This window comes from Nanorana parkeri, unplaced genomic scaffold (assembly GCF_000935625.1).
Source record: "Nanorana parkeri isolate BGI_ZX_2015 unplaced genomic scaffold, ASM93562v1 scaffold13, whole genome shotgun sequence".
In the NCBI taxonomy this organism is placed as follows: Eukaryota; Metazoa; Chordata; class Amphibia; order Anura; family Dicroglossidae; genus Nanorana; species Nanorana parkeri.
In genome coordinates this window covers 3,263,098-3,283,014 of record NW_017306281.1, presented here as the reverse complement: position 1 = coordinate 3,283,014, position 19,917 = coordinate 3,263,098, and the positions used below count along the sequence as shown (strand labels likewise).

Here is a 19,917-nt window from a genome sequence, read left to right as displayed (position 1 = left end):
TTTTTACTTAGTTTTTTAAGATTTTAATTTATTCTATAATTTTTTACTTTTTAGCAATTTTTAATTTTTTTTATTTTATTTTTATTTTTTTCACTTTATTGCTATCACACAGCAGCTAACAAGCCCCTGTGTGATAGCTTTCTCTTTATGGAACATTTCGCCTCCAATACAGGAGTTCTAGCAGAGCACTGTGCTTTAACTCCTGTGACAGCTGAGATGGGGAGGCAGATGCAGCTCTTCCGTCTCATTGTTTACACGGAGCAGAGTGGAGAACGGACGTTCTCTGCTCTGCTCCCCACTCTTCATCCTGAAGTGTTTGCCGTGGTCCCGGGTCCCCCAGAAGAGCAGGGGGGCCCTGAAAACCACGACGGTGACAGAGGGCAGCCAGGTGAAGTGGGGGCAGGCCATGGAGGGGGGCGGACCTGCAGGCTGCATACAAGTGATCTCGGTGACATTGCCGAGATCATTTGTAAAAACAGCAGCTGTACAAATGAACAAGCAGCTTTACATTTAGTCTTGTTTGGCCAATGCAGGGCTGAATGTAAAGAAACTGCCCGCCCAGCGGATGTGTCCCTCCTCTGCTCCCTGCCGCCCCGAGACCAGGCCTCAGTGGCCTTAGTCACCCTGCACAAGGAGAGAGCAGCAGCGACTGGTCTTTATTACAGTTTTACAGGAAATTATGATCAAGTAAGAATGCACATGCCTTTGTGTATTTAATAAATATTAGGCTTGGAGTTGTGTTTTAAGTTAGCCAGGAAAGAGTATTACCATACTTCCTGATCAGTGATTCTTACAATATTACACAGCTGCATGTTTATTTAACCATTTATCAGTTTAAGGGCTTATTATTATGTTACCTCCTACAGGTCCAGGTCATTATACATTGCATTAAGCATTCCCATTTTGCAAAAAAAATCAACCTGATGCATGCTGCTGCTACAGCCTTAATGTTTCCTAAATGTGGCCCAGATGGTAGCCCCAACCCCTGTGCAAGTCATTATCATAAGACAAGGTTCAGCCAAAGTGCAGTAACTCCTGTGTCCTGATGATCCCAGGAGAGGCTGCAGCATTTGGTGATTCCATCGCCTCCAGAGGATTAGCTGCTCTCCTATTTATGCAGATTGTGGGTCTAACTGCTGGCAGATTGCAGTCACCCTGGGGTGGCTTGGCTTGGTGGCGTGTCCTCACTGTGACATTTTTCAGCAATATTCAACAGCTTATAATCATGCCAAGCAGTACCCTACATCGCCTGCTCTGGTTCTAAGGTTGTCTAGTTGTGGAAGTGAACAGCTGTGCAAAATGTACACTTTTTGTGTGGACCTACAAGATTTCCTATAGACTGCAGCATGAGTGTATGTATAAAGCAAATTCTACAGAAATGAGTCTAAGCTGCAGAACATATCATGGTTGCAATGTCTGCTAATAGGCTACTATGAAACATGTAAGTCTTTTTTTTTTAAACATAAATTTACCTTTTAGACTTTGAATACTTATACCATCCAAGTACCTTGAATAAGGTGATAACATTAATAGAAAATGGACTCACTAAAATGGGTGATTTTATAGCAATTAGTTTTTTTCTATTGTAGATTAAAAGCAGAATATACATATCTGCATGTAATCAAGCAACTCATTATGATTTCTTGAAGACAGCAGTGTGTCTTTAATTGTGTGCTGACCGATTTCCCTTCCGTTTCAAAAGATTTCCTTTGTGTCTCTTTGACAGGAAGTGAATGGAAACCTCCTCACAGAGGTACAGACAGTGGAAAAAACAACTGATGGATTTTAAAGAAGATCTCTGAGAAAAATTATTCTTAACCCTTGCAGTGAAGCTACCCAGGCACTGCAGGGGTTAAAGTGGTATTAACCCCTTTGCGTCCACTGACATCCATAGTAGGTCATTGGCAACACGGCCCTGTAAACAGACTCCTGGCGGCTACTCTGTTTACCTTTTGTAAAGCCGACTGTCAGCTTTACAAAGGGAGTGATTCTGGCCGCTCAGCTGCTGGCAGATCACTTCTATGCGCCGGTAAAGTGCCCGCTCCCCACGCACAACAGCCCCGCCATGTTTCCTGTGCTCCACTACCCCTCCTGCGGGCCTGGGACCCGGCATGTCAGGTGCCGGCGGGAAGCTGGGCAGGAGAGCGGCAAACATGCGTTCTCCGATCTCCTCCCTGCTCTATGGGAGCGATGAGGATAAAGGTGCCCATACACTGCTCGATTCTCGTACGAGAATCGCCCGAAATCCCGCGATCGTACGAGAATCGAACAGTGTGAACGAGGATGTGCGACTGTTTCTACTGTACGGTCGCACGTCTTTTGTCTAAGGAGCACGTTAGAAAACCAGCTGAGAATCGTACGATTTTCGGCTGGTTTGAACGGTGCTCGGGAGACAAATGCCGAACGGGCCGGTGTGCACACTGCCCGTTCAGCATTGCGGTCATCGGAAGCCCGCCCCTCAGGGGGGCGGGCTTGCGATGATCGAGAGTACGATCTGCCTGTCCAAGATGGGCAGATCGTACATTTTTTTAATCACTTTACAACCAAGGTCTTGCGATGGTTGTATAGTGTATGGCCACCTTTACATCACTTCCGGTTCCATAGCTTTAATTGCTCAGCTACTGAAGCCGAGCAATAAGCTATTGAAGTGCGATCTGCACTTCAATAGCTAATTTAAGGTGGAAAAGTGATACTAAGAGTCTTTTGGACACCCAGTATTACCTTGAAGAGGACCTGTCACTGCCAAGATGCTATCACATGGGGGGCTTGTAAGCCTTTTTATTTTACACCCTAGATGAAAATGAGCACTTAACCCTTGCAGTGCGGGGGTAGCCCTGCAACCAGGGTTAAGAATAGTTTTTCCCAGAGTCCTTTTTATTCATAAAAGTTAAAAATTGTTTTCTTACTGGGTAAAGAATGGCAGGACATTAGAGGTCATTCGTTTAACCACTTGCCGTCTGTCACGTTTACGCGCCTATAAACGTAAATACGCGCTCAGTGCCCCAGCGCGCAAAAACTACAATTGCGCTACACATGTTACATATCGCCGCGAACGTCGCAGTGAGAGCAATCATTTTAGGGCCATCAATCACTGATAACACTAAACTGATGAGCGGTAACAGCAATTTTGGGTATTATTATCGTTTTTGAGGTTTCGCACGCGCACGAAATTTTAAGGCTTGACATGTTTGTCTTTTTACCCGACGTGACCCCGTCTTTTATATTTTACCAAAAAATTGGGTAATAATAAATGTTTTATCATTTAATATAGGGGAAACTGTTTTGTTTTTTTAAATTTCGGGGATTTTTCCTTAATATAGTAAAAAAATAAAAACCCCCAGTGGTGAATAAATACCACCAAAAGAAAGCTCTATCTGTCCCCAAAAAAGGTATAAAATTCATTTCAGTACAGCGTTGCATGACGGAATAAATGTCAGTCAAAGTACTGCAGCGCTGAATACTGAAAAATTGCCTGGATGGGAAGGGGGTTTAACACCGCGGATGTCAACTGGTTAATAAAAAGAAAAGGTTTGCATGAAAATTGTGGTACATAATTTAGGGAGATTCAGCACCATCATAATGACTTATCATAATGAAACATCATTACCATAATGAAAATATATAAGTATTAACCACTAATACTTAGGGCTGCATTTAATGATTATTTTCATAATCAATTATTTGGCTGATTATTTTTCGATTAATCGCATAAAAATAGATAAATAAAATACAATCCTTAATTTAAATAAAATACACTAATGGAGTGTTACAAACATAAAGTTTACTTCAGAGTAAAACTACAAGCACAATTTTTTGCAATCGCACTGCACTGGAACGCACGGCACTGCAGTACCATGCGTTCCAGTGCGGGCGATCACACTGTGGGTGGGAGGCGTGTTTAGGGAGCCATTGAAATAAATGGCACTGCAACACACCGCCCGCAGCAGAATTTGCCAGGCCGAAACTGAAAATTACTTTTTTCCCACCTTTTATAGTTTTTATTATAAATAATTCCGGGCAGAGGCAGCGGGAGATCCGAGGAGGAGTGAAGGAAAGTGGAGGGAGCCGCTGTCAGAGCAGCATGGCCAAGCAGTGAGGAGAAAGAGAGCCGCCGGCTGTCAGACCTGGCCAAGCGTCTCTCTCTCTCCCCTCGCTGCTCAGCCTTAAGGTGCCCATACACTGTACCTTTCTCGTACGAGAATTTCTTTACAACCATCGCAAGACTAAGGTCTTGCGATGGTTGTAAAGTGTATGGCCACCTTTACTTATGTGATAGCGTCTCCCTCCTCCACCACTCCGCCGCCAGCTGCAGCGCTTCCTTCACTTCTCCTTGTATCCTCGCTGCATACAGATGGGGAGAGCAGCGGGGATCCAGAGGAGAAGCCCCTAGGCGGGAGTACGGGGCATCGCGATCTACCAGTGATTTCTGCGCGATCAACCTAATGGGCACCCCTGCTATAAAGCAACTGTAGTGGTGAAAAGTACTTTATAACTCTCCATTGACTGTGTAATGGGGATACGTCCCTGCTGTAATGTGTCTCTCTTTCCCATCTCAGAAAGTTGAGATGTATGTCTTTGCTGACTCTTGTCTGCTAAGAGGTAACACCTCTACATGCAGCAGCTAATGACGCCTACAAGAGATGATGTCTCCTGCCATGATTTTGTCACAGGTAATGACAACTGGCAATGCTGCAGATCTGCCATGATTCTTTACAGCTATTAATATCAGTTAGTTACATTTGTACCTGTTGGTATCCTCAGTAAACCATGACCTAAAGAAAAGGTCTAGTCATATACAAAATTTCTCTGCCAGGGCACCAAGGCCTTTTGCCGTGAGCTCTTCTGGTTTCACATACTGGTAGCATAGTATAATTGAAGTCTCCTTATGGATTCCAATTTTTACAGGAATCTTGGCCACCAAAGTGAGAACATTTTGCACAGCTGCATTATAGTAGGTAGGTAGTACTGAATGGAAAGATTTATTAACCTCTGTGCATCTGATTAGGATATCCAAGTGGGTACAGCCCTGACAGACATGATGCAGTTAGTCCTCTTATGAGTTCTCCTCGCATGTCTCACGAGAAGCAAGGCCGGGTATCTGTGCAAGACTCTGACAACGCACGCATGGAGCATGAATCGCGACACAAACAAGGTGACTGAAACTATTGAATGTTGCACATTATATTCAAATGTATAGCTAGATATATTTATTGATGATGAAATGGAACTTCAGCCAAAACTATATATTGTTTTGGAATATTTGAATAGAATACTAAAAGGTTAGAACCTCGGACCGGTTTTAAACCCCTTCCTGCCCACAATATGTGTACTATCTCCCTTCACAATACCCCATACAGGGCATGCACTGATATACAGTATGTTCTATGTGTGCAGCTGCAGCACCCTTTGGAGATCTCTCTGATTTCCAGGAGGGAGCTACACACTGCTTTGGTGGGAATGGAGTGTGGAATTTGATGTATAACCATTGCTCTACCGCACTGTACTCTCATTATGCAGCCACCTGATCACCTCTACATGCTGCTCACATATGACACCCCCTCTCCTCCTGATACCTTGGCTCACCTCTCCCTGCTGAGAGCCTAGACCAGTGCAGGGAGCTTCAGAATGGCCGAGGGTGCTCAGGATGCTGGCCAAGTGGAGAAGATCAGAAGCATCCATTCCTGATCTCCTCCCAACACAGAGGTGCTCAGTTCTGAGCACTTTCAGGCTCAAAGCTGTCAAAATCTCAGCACAGATGCCAGATATAGAGGGTATATCAGCACTCTGTGTCCCCAGTCTTGTTGTACTAGAGGCTTAATAATTATAAATAAGTAATTATTTATTTCTTTTTTGCTGCATATACACTTTAATTTTTAGTTTTGAATAGCATGAAGAATTATAGGAACCCCTGTCAGGTTTTTACAGCTAACTCGGGCTCTAATAGAGAGATTTCCATTCACTTACTGTCCTGGTGACAATGGATTCACCAAGTAGAAAGTGAAGGAAAATCTCCAACAACTGAACAGTCCACTTTGAAAAAAAAAACAAAGTTTTGGCTAAACATACATTTGTTGATAAATTTAAGCTTATGCACATAGGCAGTGCTAAAGGCATCAGTCCCAGTGCATTAAATAGAAAGCAGCTTGGTCCAGTAGTGTGTGATTAAAGGACGACTTATCATTACTAAGAAGGCTAGGAACCCCACTAAAACCCATGTAGCAGCTTAAAAAAGCATATACAGTCTTAGGATATTTCCAAGGGAAGGTAAAACTTGTGCTGTGAGTATAATACTCACCTGTAAATTTGGCCTTAAAGTCACTTGTAATGCCAGATCTAGAAAATGAACTACAAGGCTGGGCACTATCAAGTGAAAAGGACAAACGGGGGAACAAAGACACTCAAGTAAATGGAATGGAATGTCTCACTTAAAATAAACAATTAGTAAAACTAGTCATCCTTAGTTTGCTATAAAAAAAAGAGTTCTAATTAATATGTGTAAATATATCAACAGTTACTATAAACATTTGTCAGATCAACTTTTTTACCATCCATATAGGAAGGGGTTCTTTAAAGTAACAGTGAGTCAAATTTTTGAATTACCTACCACAAGAGGTAGCAAAACATACACAGCAGAGTCATTTTTAAAAGGTTTTTGCTGATTTTCCTTCAGCTTATTAAATCTAATTACTACCGGAATAATATGGTCATTTTTGTGGGAAATAATCAGACAGTCTTGCGAGACCAGGAAGAAGATACAATATAAATATGCTGCTATATATGTTATAGTAAAACAATTTCTGCATCTTTTTTTTTTCCAAACAGTGTCTGCGAAGCATGTATCAGAAGGACATCTGCGGCAGAAAAGTGATGGCCAGCAGTCCCCGTGTCACACACCACAGTCTGGGTCTCATATGAAAAGTCAACGTGTAGTCACCCTAGCTCAGCATATTAGTGTATGTGTTACCTTTTCATTGTTATATTGAGGAAAGCAAAGCAAGCCTACACCCGAGGTGCTCATGGGAGATGCAGACTTTTTCCATTGGTCCTTCAAAGAAGGTTTTTAAAATAGTGAAACTTTCCCCTTGTCTGCAGCCTAATGTGAAGCACCTGCAAGTAGAGTGATAGGCTGCATGTGGACAGCCGTCACAAGTTTATTATTATTATGATGAGTTACAAATCAAAATAAAAGGTGAAGAGTACATATTGTACTGTCCATCAATACAGATTATTCTACCACATACACATTCAGTGATGGATGGAAGAGGAAACTAGACCCATAACCAGCAACTTCATACAGGTTTATAACAGCCTTGTATAGTTATACTAGCTGAAACTGATCTGTAATTGGTTACTGTAAAATAACATATGATATTGCTTTCTCTATCCCATTAATGTGTGATGAGCCCAGGTGAGTATTTGGGAGGGCCTCATGTGCCACTTGCCTCTGCTTTCTCTATATATTCCTATGGAGCATAAACTAGAGGTTGTACGACTTAAAATCTTGAAGGTGTGTAGTGCAACATTCAGAAGAATGTAAGAAATTAATGTTTTGCTGTATTATTATATGAAGATGTTCCTGTATTGATAATTAAGATGACATCGAGTTGCATGTCATAAGCTAAATACTTCATGTGTTTTAATTCAGGAGGTTATTACACAGGATTATACACGGCACCATCCACAGCAGCTACACCAACAAGTCTCAGCACCATTGTATTATGCCGGCTGCCCTGTGCTGGATCTAAGGCAGAACCCCACTGACACTGTCCTTCAACAACAAGAAGCAGGTCAGACTTCAAGAGCATCTCCAGGATGCAGTGGAGAAAAAAGGTGAGTGGATCCTAAAGAGAAGGTAGCTCCAGGATAAAAGCAGAGCTTGCAGGAAAGACTACGGTTATAGTTGCCATCTACTAAAAGAGGGTATTATCTTTAAAAACAGTAATAGTGTTACCTCTCTTTAATATGCTCACATGAGTGTTCAAGCTGTTGTTTTTTTCTTGAAGCATTGTAATTGGACCCTGTTAAGTGTAGTTTGCATGTTTTCAACTTTTAAATAGAAAGTGAAAAATCTGAGGTATATCACCCCTGCTGCTGTCAGGATGGAATTTTGCTGCCGCCGATCATCTGTTTGAATTACTCTAAGGCTACTAGTGCTTGAAGCTGCTCCTTTTAACAGTTTCATGAACCCTTTTTATCAACCATGTTCAGAGCACTATTCAAACAGGTAACCAAGTGAATGTACCAACAGGTCTTCCACTTTCTATTTGTAAGTAGAAAAGCTATTTTAAAACTCCTTTGAACAGTAGATGAATCTAAGCTTCGTTGATCCTTAGATCACCAGATCAAAACAAAGTTTCTGCGCTGAGTGGATCAGAAGATGGTATCGACCCTATTTCTCCACCAGATGGCATGGGACAGCCAGAGTATACTAGAAGTTCCACATATCCCACTTTATATAGAGAGGGAGAGCAAACAGAACCAAGGTAATGCACTCTTAAAGCATGCCAGCCTTTTTTTCCCATTAATATCCAGTCAAACTCTGCCCTCCAATTGCTTTTCTAGCTGCCTTTTGATGAAACTATCCTCTGCTAATTGCATACTGTAGAGTAGCAACTACTAATGGGAGATAGCCATTTATCAATAATTGCAGAATATGGGTGGGTCTAATGCTCGTGCATATAATCGCATGTATTGAAATAGATAACTTGCTTCTATAATGAAATAACAACTAAATTGGTATAATACGACAATGTTGCCTTTGCCTCAAATAATTATGATTCTTTATTTAAAAATTAAACTGCTTTCTTTATTCCAAGACCTGCTAGAAGCAAACAAAATCTATATTATGTGCTTCTGTATCATTAGATTTCAAACATATTTGTGTTTCCAAGAGGACTGAATATAGTAGACATAGACCTGACCATCAACATCATATACATATAATAGTCAGCGCTGACAGTGTGCCATCACTCTCTTCAAACAAAATGGTCTTCTTGGAGGGAGGCAGCAGAGCACATCTGACAGGGAAATCTCCAAATACATTTAAAACAAACAAAAAGGACAGTGACTTTGAATTTATTTAATAGTAAAAAGATAAAAACTACTCACAAACGTTGCTCATGTATGCATGCATGTATGTACTGGCATACCGTATCATTCACACATGTCACAGCGAAGAACCGATATACTAGCAGCAGATGTATAACATGGACTGGTCCTGCCAGATACCATGACAAAACTGACGTGTAAAAACATAGTAAATGCTTATGTAATTTTTAGTTGTTCCCTAAATGTCATATCTCCTAAAGTGGTTTTCTCGTTTTAGTGGTGTTTTGGTTGCAGTTATAGCTTTTAGGTTTTGTAGTTGTACTTTAACTTATTATACATAGTTTTTGTTGGGACAGATGGGGCTTTAAGTTTATAAATCCTGTATAATAATTTGGAAACAAATTATTTCCTTGGTTTTTATTTGAAATAAATAAACAAATTAGAAAAAAAAAATATTTTTCTTTCAACGCTACATTGTGATATATGCAGGGTTCTAGCCTTATCCCTGGTAGTTCCAGCCTTAGACCTGCAGGTACTGCTGTTTTAAAAAGGGAGATGGGGCAAATATCCGCTATCCCTGTGCTGTTTTAAAATGATGAATGGGACTCAAATGGTAAGGTAAATAGTTTTACAGTAATACAAAAACATAATGATATTCACATAAAAATAACATATCTCTACTTACTGTAAAATCTTTTTCTTGAAGCCCTTTGAGGGACACAGGAATTTAGGAATTCTGAAACAGTTGGGTCATGTGCTGCTGGTTTGGAACACAACAGAAAAAAATATTGAGGGCCAGCCCCTGCATTATCCCGCTTCTAACAGTCATGCATTAATTTCAGTCATTCCAGTCAGGAATGCAGAAACAATTGGGACTTCAAAAGGAGTCCATCTGAGGCAGGGATGTCCAAACTGCGGCCCTCCAGCTGTGGTGGAACAATGAATCCCATGAGGCTTTGCAAGATTCTCACAGCCACAGACATGACTCCCGGAGAGAGATGCTTCATGGGATTTGTAGTTTCACCACAGCTGGAGGGCCGGAGTTTGGACATCCCTGATCTAAGGGGTGGGCAACAGCTGCCGCCAATTTTAACATGGAGCCTTCTGCCGTAACCAAAAGGACCAAAGCCTGCATCTGAACCAGAAGAAGTGAAGTTCCCTACAGGACATGGGAACTTTCCAAAGAGAATTGCTGCCTTCAAGGACACTAATTCCTCACCAGTAGAAGCTGTGAGCCAAAGCAACCACCAACAGGAGAAGTGATATAGCTATCCAAATAGGGAGACCAGACCAACAACAGGAATAGTCAACAAAGGGAAAACTGAGGGTTTCCCAGCTTATCAACAGATTCTCAAGGTAACAGTGAACAGGTCTATAAAGTAAGACCAGCTGGTCTAAAGATGGCAAAAAGCCCAAGTCTTACACTTCAGAAACAGGGAAAAGAGGATCCAAGAAGGAGTAGGGATGTTTAGGATAGCCTTCCAATCTTGTATGAGATAACGAAGGTAGAGAACTACTGTATGTATCATAATACCTCAAGGGGATAGTCAAGGGTTGAATGGGTTGAAGATAACCCCAATGAAACCCCCTTAAGTCTGAAAACTGACAAAGGGGGAAAAGGTTACAAGAAGTACCCCAAAATAGACAGGAGTGGGAAGACAACCACCCTATACTGGTGCAGCAACACCAGAAAACAGTAGGACAAGCAAACCTGTGCACAAGACATCTGAGCCTCTCTGATCCAGCGAAGTGTCCACAGCTGTGGCACTAGTAGGAGGGACCTTAGCCAGAGAGCTAGGAACGATCACCTTATCACCTGTGAAAAGTTCCACAATGCAGTGTCTAGTGCCTGAAGGTCACATTCCAGACTAGACTTGGCATGTTCATAGGCCTACTCACAGAGTAGGTCTTTGGAGATAGGGTTTTGCCTAAGGCCCCATTCACACGTAGCGACATACCTTTTGCAGCGGCCGGGATATCGCTTTTCGGGGCGACGTTCCAGCGACGATAGCGCGACCTTCTCCGTCGGGCTCCATTAGAAAAAAGCAAAATCTGCCGAAAAAAGGGTCCTGTAGAAGCGACTTGCGACCGCGATGAGCGACATGGAGCTAAGACAGCTCCATTGAATATCATTAGCCGGCGACTTCTCGCGATATCGCGTGGCACAAATGCGCGATATCACGCCGGAAATCGCTACGTGTGAATGGGGCCCAAGGCTGTGCCACTGCTCTTAACCCAAAAAGTGATCCACTGATAACTTTCCTATTACACTCAGGTCTGGAAAGTGCCTGGAGGCCATATTCTAGCATACCCCCCTTTCTTTCAGGCCAGTAGAGTCCAGGTATGCCCTCTAAAGCTCATGATGAGGATGCGTCAATCAAGATATGTAATGACTAGCTCCAGCAGTGGTGTGGAAGTCTTGAATGAAATTACAAAAGAAGAAAAAGATTAGTGGTGTATGAAGAAAAAAAAAAGCTAGTAAATACTGCAATTACTTTTTATCTGAGAAAAAAAGCATACAACCTCCTACGACACTAGCAAAAAACTGAAACATGATGGTTAGAGGCAGGGTTAGACGAGAAGCTGACCTTCAACATTTGTTTCTGTTTGACAGTGTCCCAATATCCAGTACGTGGCAGCAATATAACCCAAATGGTTCAGAATTCCTTTTTCTCTCAATGGACAAAAATGAAAAATGCTTTACTTTTTCTTGATGGCGGAAGGCCTGCTCTTAGGTATAAATTCTCACTTTGAAAGAACTGAAGAGGTATAGGAGAATGTCCCAGTGTCTTTGTTTATAGAATATTAGAATGTTGCCAGTGGTGTATCTAGAGGGTAACATCAGTATAAGAAGTTGGGAGGATGTGGCCAAAGTGTAGCCTTTTATACCTTTATACTTACATGTGCAAACATAAGACAGTTCAGTTCAAACCAGCCTTGTCCCTGCATATTGGATTGCTGGGATTGGCAGTCCCACAAAAGCCTGCTGCAACATCAAAGTGGCAGGCCCTTCTTTTGCAAACGACTCCATAACTCTCTTTTTCTGCACTTAATATGGGGTTCCTAAGGTACACATTGCTGTAATTACCCTCCAGAGTTCAGATTTATACTTATGTATTGTGCCAAAGGGTTCTTCAGTAGTTTTCCCACATACTAAGTGCAGTCATTTGAAAGTTTTTAAACATTTTTAGAGGGCTTTTAACTGAAATATCAGCTTAGGGTGGACTGCCTTTTCAAGTAACCTATAATTGCTAGAAACTTGTCATTTAGGTTTTATAATGGTTTTATAACCTGAGTTGTCTTTCTCCACAGAATGGGTTCGAAATCCCCAGGGAACAGCGCTCAACCCCCGGCGTTCTTCAGTAAGCTGACTGAGAGCACCTCTGCTATGGTTAAATCCAAGAAACAAGAAATCATTAAAAAGCTTAGTACAGCCAACAGGAATGAGCCAGAGTATAGTAAGAGTTTCCACATTTTGTTTTTTCACATGGAAGAAGTTTAGCTTTTTGGGGGGGTTTGAAAATTTGTTTTGGGGCAAAGTCAGATAGGCTTGCTCCTTTACAAGTCTGCTGTCTTTTGAGATTTTACCTGCTATGTTGCCAGGGCACAGCATGCCGCAATAAAGGTATACTATAAAGGTTCTGTATTTTTAAGGTGTACTTTTCACTGCTAAAATGTATTTTGTTCAGTTCACCTGTTAGCTGAACTGACAGGCAGTGCTGTGTCATCATCATCACGGGACACTACAACCACATCATCTTTCAGCACTCTGAAGTGATCTACAGTTTTACACCACCAGCACATCTGATGTTGAAAGGCAGCGAAATGCTGTCTGATCTATGGGACTAATGGTTCATCTGATATGCTTGCTAGGCTCAATTCCTGTGGGACTGTTTTCTGGCAGGGAACAAAAAATCTTTCAGATGCAGTTAAGGTGATTAAACAAAACAAGTTTTAAACTAGATTTACTGGTAAATTGATTTTCTGAAGTTTAGCGATGGGAAAAAAAGTTTCTTGGATGAACAGGAGACGTGATATATTTTTCTCTGCTCTGGCTATTTGCAGTGTTTTATTAAATGAACCCCGATGTTTGATTTTTTTCGTGATGTTTTGTAAATTAAGTGATACAAATGCTTTTTATTTTACTGTGATTTAGATTTGTGTTTTTTTTAATTAACTTTTCAGACATTGGACAACCGGGAACAGAAATATTTAACATGCCAGCAATTACAGGATCAGGTAGTACATTTATTTATTCTTTTACTAGCCAGTTATTCTGAAATGATTAGATCTGATTGTCGCACTTGTGCCCATATCACTTATTAGTTCATCAGCTGTATTATTAAAGGAGCACTATGGGGCAACCTTTTTTGCCCATAGTTCTACTCAGGGTCACGGGAGGACATATACTGGATCCTCTCGTGACCCAAAACTCAGCATATAGTGGGCTATTGCCCGCTATATGCTGAGAGCGTCGCAGACAGGACGGATTCTGCCAATACTGCCCAGACCCACCCAGCTGGCTGATTGACAGCTGGCTCTGCCTCTCTAGCCAGCTATGCCCGCCCCCTCTGCAGTCTGTTTCTCTAGTCAGCACTGGAGGAGAGGGGAATCCCTGCGGGGGGAGCACTGGCTGACAGTCACCCCTCTCTGCAGGGAGATGATCGACAAGTGACAGATCAGTGGTATGTTTTTTCTCCCTTCCCAATCAATAGAGCCGACGTGTGACAGTTTCAGCGTCGCATGTTGGCTCTATAGGGATAAGTGTAATTCACTCTCTTAGTTCTCTTAAAGCTCACTTGTGTCAGGATGCTAGCATTCTTTAAGCCTGAACAGTATTTGATGCCCCATTAAGCCTGAGCAGTATTTGATGCCCCATCTAAACTTCCACAGCCATTTTTTTTGGATGCTAAGATTACTCATTTGGTTAACACTAACTGGATTGTTGGATAGAAAGTGGTACACATCAGTATCTGTGTACAGATCAGACCCCAGCACCCTCTTCCTGGCTTCAAGCAGCCACAAACAAAAGCAGCTGTTATAAAATGGAAAAAGGAAAGTTTGAAAAGCTATATTTTATTTGATTAAGGAAAAAGGAGAATGTAATTGCTGCCAATGTTAACCTGATTGTGACTGTCTCTTGTGTGGGTTAAAAGATAACGCCTGATCGGTTGCAGCAAGCATGGAATAAATCTACCACATTGCCCTAAAACTGTATGTCTTGATCATACTGTAGAGCCTTGGTTCTCAACTGGAGGGTCGTGACCCAAAAGTGGGTCACCACTGCGTTTTTAGTGGGTCGCAGCATGCCTTCCACCTTTCTAGGTGAGATGCTCGTCTTGCTCCCCCTAGCACAGCACTGTCAGTTCTTGCGCTAAGCAGCCATTCAAAATATGCTGCCCGGCGCTGAGTGTCTGCTTGAGGTGGGATGGGATTGGGCTATGGCCCTGAGGGAGCTTCATCTATACGTGCATTGGTTACAGCTTCCTCACATGTCCTATAGAGGTGCCATGGTGACATCAAATTTTGGCTCCCAGCACCTCTACAGGGCACGCAAGGGAGTTGTACAAGCAATGCACGCAGTGCAGTGCGACTTAATGACCAGGAACAAATGTGGGTCCTGAGGTTACACAGGTTGAGAACCACTGCTGTAGAGAACACACATAGATTCAGAGACAACTGGGTAATACGCAAGTATCATCAGATGTTTGTACACTGGCCAAGGGGTCATCAGTATGGGTTCCCATAAGAATAAGAAGCCCACTAAGCTCTTCCCAACACACTGCCAGGTAAAGGAGGTGCACTATGCAGGTTGGCAGCATCCTGAAAAAGTATTTGTTCCTTTTAAATGATTTGCACAGCAGTGCCCCTTTAGGAAAAAATCCTCAAAAAGTGGGTGGTGCCAGAGGTGGATGCAGGTATCTCATGCCTTAACAAATCCCTGACTGTACCAGTGGAGAATGTGGCAGCCTTTAAGGATACGGTAGATAAGCACCTTGAAGGGTTGTTAGAGGCCTACTTTGCCTTTTTGGGGCTACCCTACAGCTGGCAGTGGCTTCTATGGAGGTATGTCAGACCCTGGTGGTCTGGACTAAATGCATGGCACGTGATCCTAGGTCCATGGCCTCAGACCCTGCGGTCCTAAGTCAATTGGAACTTCTGCCAGCGGCTCTTCACTACTACATGTATGGCTTAGATGACATATTTTGTCAACTTTCTAGATTGGGACTCCTTTTCATACAGATGCATAAGCAAATGTGACTTAAAAGAGAACTGTGGGGTAAGTGTTTTTCCCCATAGTTCTGTTTAGGTTCATGGGAGGACATATACTAACCTCCTCCAGTGACCCAAAGCTCAGTATATCGCAAGCTACAGCTCGAGGTATACTGTGACCACCACAGCCGTGACGGATCCTGACAATGCTGTCGAGATCCACCCAGCTGTGAATGGCAGCTGGCTCTGCCTATCTACCGGCAGAGCCAGCTGTGGACGTCCCTCCCCCGTCCATTCCTCCAGTCAGCTGGAGGATCGGAGCGGGGAGGGGGGAATCCCTGCGGGGAGCGGTGACTGACGTTCGCCGCTCTCTGCAGGGAGATCGAGAAGTGAGCGAGCGACGGTTTGCATTTGCTCACTTTCCGATCTATTGATCCGACCTGTGACAGTTTCATTGTCACACGTCGCTCGAACTATGAGGTTGAGTGATTTTCACTCACCTCGTAGTTCTCCTTTAAGTATTGCTCAGCAAAACCGGCTTGCAAGAAACATCTGGAGAGCATTCCTTTCGCAGAAGAGCGTCTTTTTGGAGAAGACTTGCATATCTTCATCAAGAAGTTTACTGGTAATAAGAGAACTCTCTAACCCAGCAAGAAGAAACATATGGTTCCTCCCAGTGAGTCTTACTCAGCTTTGCTCAGAAAGAGTTCTTAGAAATAGTTCCTTACAGGTAATTCCACCTCTAAGGGAAAACCTGGATTCCAGTTCATACGCAAAGCCCTGAACCCAGAGCTTTCCAAAACGGCAACCAAGACCTCCTCACAATAAGGGAGTGTTAGGGAACCTAAGAAACCAGACAGAAAAAATTAAATGAGTTTATTGAAAACAGATAAAATAAATAAAGATAAATGGCAAAAACAAAAGAGAAAGTCCAGGACGTCGCCTGTACCGGGTAGTCAACCAAGCCAGGTTGAAGAGCATGGAGAGCAGGATGAACTGAAACAAAGCCGAAGTCAGGAACCAGGCGATCAGTCAGCCAGAACCAGGATCATACATGGTAATCGGGCAGCAGCACACTTGTTTGATCAGAACAAACACAAGGGTGGAGACTGAATGCACAAGGTGAAGGTTATACACTGAGTGGCCAGATTTTTATAACCACCTGACGTTTGTTGGCAAATTAGCTATAATTTTGCGCTGAAGTTTCTAGAGGGCCAGGCCATTATAAATAGGGAATCAGGTTCTTTACCACGACAGTAGAAGTGATTTTTTTCTGAAGATATGGGTAGACAACGCGATTTAACAGCCTTTGAACGTGGGATGATTGTTGGCGCTCAAGCCATGGAGCGAGTATCAGCAAAACAGCAGAATTTCGTTAAATGTTCAAGAGCAGCTGTTGGTAAAGTGTTTAAAGACTGGACTGTCAGCCGAAAATCTGGGTCTGAACGTGCGAATTGTGGCCGTCAGCGACTCGTCAATGTTAGGGCAGAACGGAGAGTGGCAAGACTGGTACAAGACAACAGAAGGGCAACAGTGCAGTGTCAGATTCCTCGCATCACCTTTCAACATCTCGTGGAGTTATCTCGTGGCCCAACGAAGTACTGATGGGGTGGTCATAATAATCTGGCCACTCAGTGTATAGTGACCTGGTGCCTACATTACTGCGAGACAGGAATGATCCAGGCGTCTAAGCAGTGCAGCAGAGTGATGATGTGTGCGGACATAAGAGGGTGCCAAAGAGCAACGACAGTGTGCGAAAACGCCCAGCTTTGCTGTAAGCAACTGGACAAGGCAGGGTAAGAAACCCTGACAGGGGGTGTAAGTGCCCCTACTTTTGCAAGTGAGGGACATCTGTTGGCCTTTGCTGCCATTTCGATTTGAGATGTTGAGTATTTGTGCGTACACTCGATAGTTAGGGGGTTACAAATTAGAGTTTTTTTGTCCTACACCCCCTCCTTGATTTATGCATTCCAATCTGCCCTCCTTTCCTCAGTGGAAAGGTGCTCTACAGAGAGCCTTGCTGCATTTTGCTGACATCAGGAGTCAGTGTGCATGTCCCTCAGGAGGAGAGGTTCCAGGGGTTTTACTCCCAAAACCTGAACTTAAAGTTTCTTAACAAGTTTCTGCTGATCCATGAGTTTTGATTGGCACAGACAGTGATTGCCTCTATTCAAGAGGGAGATTTTCTTGCTTTTGTGGATATCAAGGATGCCTTCCTACATGTCCCATTTTTCCTCTGCATTGAATCTTTCTGTGTTTTGTCTTGGGGAGAAGGATATTTCCAGTTTGTGGCACTTACCTTTAGCTTTTTCTATGACCCTATAGGTATTCACAAAGGTGTTATCTCCTGTCCTTGCACTATTGGCCTCTCAGTGTATCCACATTATGGGAAATTTGGACAGACTTCTGTTGAAGGCCCAGTGGGAACTGACTCTGTGGACAGCGATCCACAGGACAATTGAAACACTGCAGCATTTAAGATGGGTTCTCAACCTCTAGAAATCGACATTGGATTCCATTTACTGTCTAGAATACTTTGGTCTTCTCCTGGACACAAACCAAGCCTGGTTGTTTCTGCCCCTAGTAAGGGTTCTGTCTCCATGTTCGCAAGTAAGGACCCTAAAAGCCAAAAACCAGTGAGGTTCTACATGTGGGTCCTGGGTCTTATGGTGCCCTACTTCAAGACTGTGCCACATGCTCAGTCCCACTCCAGAGCACTTCAGCTGAGCATTCTGGCCGCGTGGAACAAACTCACTCACTTTCTCGATCGTTCTTAAGCCAAGGCGGGACTCTTGTTGCTCTGGTGGATCTCTAATCTGGCATTGAAACAGGGAGGTCCTTCCTTCCACTTCATGGCACTGTTCTGACGATGGATGTCAGCCTGTTGGGATGGGGAGGTGTCCTCAGGACCTCGACTGTAGAGGGGACATGGTCGGCAATAGAATCAGGACAATCAATCAGTGTTCTGGAGCAGGGAGCGATTCGACATTTTCCTTCAGCACTTAACAGGTCACCTTCAAAAGCAGCCAGTGAGGGTGCAGCCCGACAATACCACAGCCGTAGTGTACATCAACCCTCAAGAAGTTGTGCGGCTCAAAGAGATGGCCTGGGAAGAACTTCATTTCCTGGCCTTGACCACTGTGCAGATTCCAGGAGTGAACAATTGACAGATGGACTTTCAAAGTCGGCAGCGGTTGGACTCAGGAGAATGATCTCTACAGCCCGATGTGTTTCAGGAGATTTGCTGCCACTGGGGAGAACCAGACATGGATCTCCTGGCATCCAGATTAAACTGCAAGCTGGATAGGTTTGTATCCTGGTCCAGGGATCTATGAACCTTCTTGTTGGATGTTCTGGTAACCCTGTGGGATCAATTCTTCCTGATCTATGTCCTTCCTCCCTTGAAGATCCTTCCTTGTCTGCTTCACAAGATTGAGGAGGAGGTCATCTCAGTGATTCCCATAGTTCATAACTGGCCCAGAAGAGTATGGTATATCGACATTCTTCGGATGCTGGCAGACTCCCTGTGGTTGCTTCTCGGTCGCTGGATTTGATAACTTGCATGTTGAAGTCCAGGTCCTGAGGGCTAGAGGTCTCTCTGACTTAGTTATTCCTGCACTCTTGCAGGCTAGAAAGTCCACCTCCCCCAAGGTATACTGTAGTACCTGAAGGGCTTCCTTGTCTGGTGCTAACAGCTGAAGTTTCATCCTGAGAAGTATTTCCTGGACAAATTTTGGCCTTTCTCCAATCAGGGTTGCATTAGTGCCTGACCCTGAGTACTACCAAGGAACAAATATCGGTCTTGGCCATCTATTTCCAGTGGCCTTTATGCAGGGGGTCACACATGAGGTTCCTCCTTGATGACCTCCAGTGATGCTGTGGGATCTCAATCTGGTGCTTTTATCTCTATAACAAGCTCTCTTTGAACCTATCAGGGATATCTTTAAGGATTTTTGGGTGTTAGAGGGGTTTTATGTGGGTCCTCACCGCTCTTACCAATGTGCAATCACCTGTTGATACCTGCATTTTTCCAGTCAATTCTAAATCTGCCTGTGTCCTGTACTGTACTCCAAGAAATTGATTTTACTGGTAAGTCAAAAATCCTATTTCCCTTCATCTCTTTTAATATTTCCACGATCCATTGTCAGTATGCTTAAGATGGAGAATTTAAAAACCGAGGAACAGAACAGGTCATATAAGCCTTCTTTAGCCAACATTTCGTGTACTGAGAGACACAGCTTGATGAGAAATAAGCAACCTAGGGTTGTACTGCCATCCACAGGAGAAATGGACACTAGAGAAAAAACTGAATGCCAGCTCCCCTTGAGGCTATAACTCCTTCCGCTTCACACCTGCGCTTATAGTTCTCAGGAGAATAGATGTTTGTTTCCTTTAGCTCTGCTGTTTTCTGTTATTCTGGAAACATTTTCTACTATTAGCTGCTGGTAGATTCAAGCCAGATAGTGAAATCCAGGAGGCCTCTCCAGTGAGCCAATGAGCACAGGTTTTCTCGAGTTCAAGTATACTGGTGTTCTCTTTTTGACAGTCCTAAAATTCTAAAAGTCTTCTAAAATTCTAGAAGTTTCTTCATTCAGCCAAGAAATGCATATTTTCACAGTTCATTGAGTATACTGGTGATATTTTATGTGTGGGGGG

At 43.2% G+C, this 19,917-nt stretch overlaps 1 protein-coding gene across 1 annotated transcript in view; it reads left to right on the top strand.

Annotated features, from left to right (window-relative positions):
* The window catches only part of NCOR2 (nuclear receptor corepressor 2), a 432,386-nt gene that overhangs the window by 401,922 nt on the left and 10,547 nt on the right, over positions 1–19,917 (top strand). Inside the window, exons 39-44 of the mRNA XM_018557336.1 lie at positions 5,001–5,152; positions 6,823–6,953; positions 7,646–7,830; positions 8,334–8,483; positions 12,361–12,506; positions 13,234–13,287. Coding sequence (XP_018412838.1) covers positions 5,001–5,152; positions 6,823–6,953; positions 7,646–7,830; positions 8,334–8,483; positions 12,361–12,506; positions 13,234–13,287 — 818 coding nt within the window. The remainder of the gene's footprint in view (positions 1–5,000; positions 5,153–6,822; positions 6,954–7,645; positions 7,831–8,333; positions 8,484–12,360; positions 12,507–13,233; positions 13,288–19,917) is intronic.